The 1,090-nt window shown below is 34.9% G+C and overlaps 1 protein-coding gene across 1 annotated transcript in view; it reads left to right on the forward strand.

The window, feature by feature from the left end:
- The window catches only part of LOC120495794 (MHC class II regulatory factor RFX1-like), a gene marked incomplete at its 3' end in the record, with an annotated part of 3,763 nt that extends 3,580 nt beyond the window's left edge, over positions 1–183 (forward strand). Inside the window, exon 4 of the mRNA XM_039695657.1 lies at positions 36–183. Coding sequence (XP_039551591.1) covers positions 36–183 — 148 coding nt within the window. The remainder of the gene's footprint in view (positions 1–35) is intronic.
- Positions 184–1,090: the final 907 nt, after the last annotated feature.

Consider the following 1,090-nt stretch of genomic DNA (forward strand, 5'->3'; position numbering starts at 1 on the left):
TCCAGCCCCCTCCCCTCATTTCCCCTCCCCCCCAGGCTGAAGCCGGTGCAGAAGGTGGAGGGGGGAGGGGTCACCAACGGGGTCTCCTCGGGCCCCGCCCCCCCCGGGGTCCCCGACATCAGCGCGCAGGTGCAGCAGTACCAGCAGTTCCTGGGTGAGTGCTCCCCAAAACATCCCAAAATAGCAAAAAGAATCCCCAAAAAATTTAAAAAGTCCCCCCCAAAAGAACCAAACAAACAAACAAAAAAAAAAAAAACCCAAAACAAAACAAAAAAAATCCCACAAAAACAAAAAAAATTCCAAAAAAAGTCCCAAAAAACCCCAAAAAACAAAAAACAAACAAAAAAAGCCAAACCACAAAAAACCCACAGAAACAAATAAACAAAAAAAAATCCCCAAAAAAACAATTTTAAAAAATTTTTCTAAGGGAAATGAATCCCTAAAAAACAAAGAAAATCACTCCAAAAAATAAAAAAAACGAATTCCCCAAAAAATTTTTTTTAAAAAGTCCCAAAAAAAAAGGAAAGAAAAAAAAAATCCCCCCAAAAAAATCAGAAAAAAATCCTCCAAAAAAATCAAAAAAAGTCCCCAAAAAATCAAAATAATTCCCAAAAAAAATTTTTAAAAATCTCAAATGTATTTTAAAAAATCCCGAAAAAATCATTTTAAAAACCCCCAAAATTTTTTCGGCTTCCCCCCAACAACCCCCACCCCCTCCTAAAGATTTTGGGGCCCCTTTTGACCCCTCGCCCCCCCCAGACGCCTCCCGCTCGCTGCTGGAGTTCCCTCAATGTTAAAAAAAAAAATCCCAAAAATATAAAAATAAATCCCCAAAAAATAAAAATTAATTCCCAAAAAAATTTTAAAAAAATTCCAAAAGTAAGCCCCCAAAAATATAAAAATAAATCCCCCCCCAAATTAAAAATAAATCCAAAAAAAATAAGAATAAATCTCCCAAAAAAATAAAACCCCAAAAAATAAAAATAAATCCCAGAAAAAATTGAAAAAAATTCCAAAAAAACAAAAATAAATTCCCAAAACCCAAAAATAAATCCCCCAAATTTTTTTTCTAAAAATCCCCAAAAAATTA

Source organism: Passer montanus, unplaced genomic scaffold (assembly GCF_014805655.1).
Source record: "Passer montanus isolate IOZ18808 unplaced genomic scaffold, ASM1480565v1 scaffold907, whole genome shotgun sequence".
NCBI lineage: Eukaryota > Metazoa > Chordata > Aves > Passeriformes > Passeridae > Passer > Passer montanus.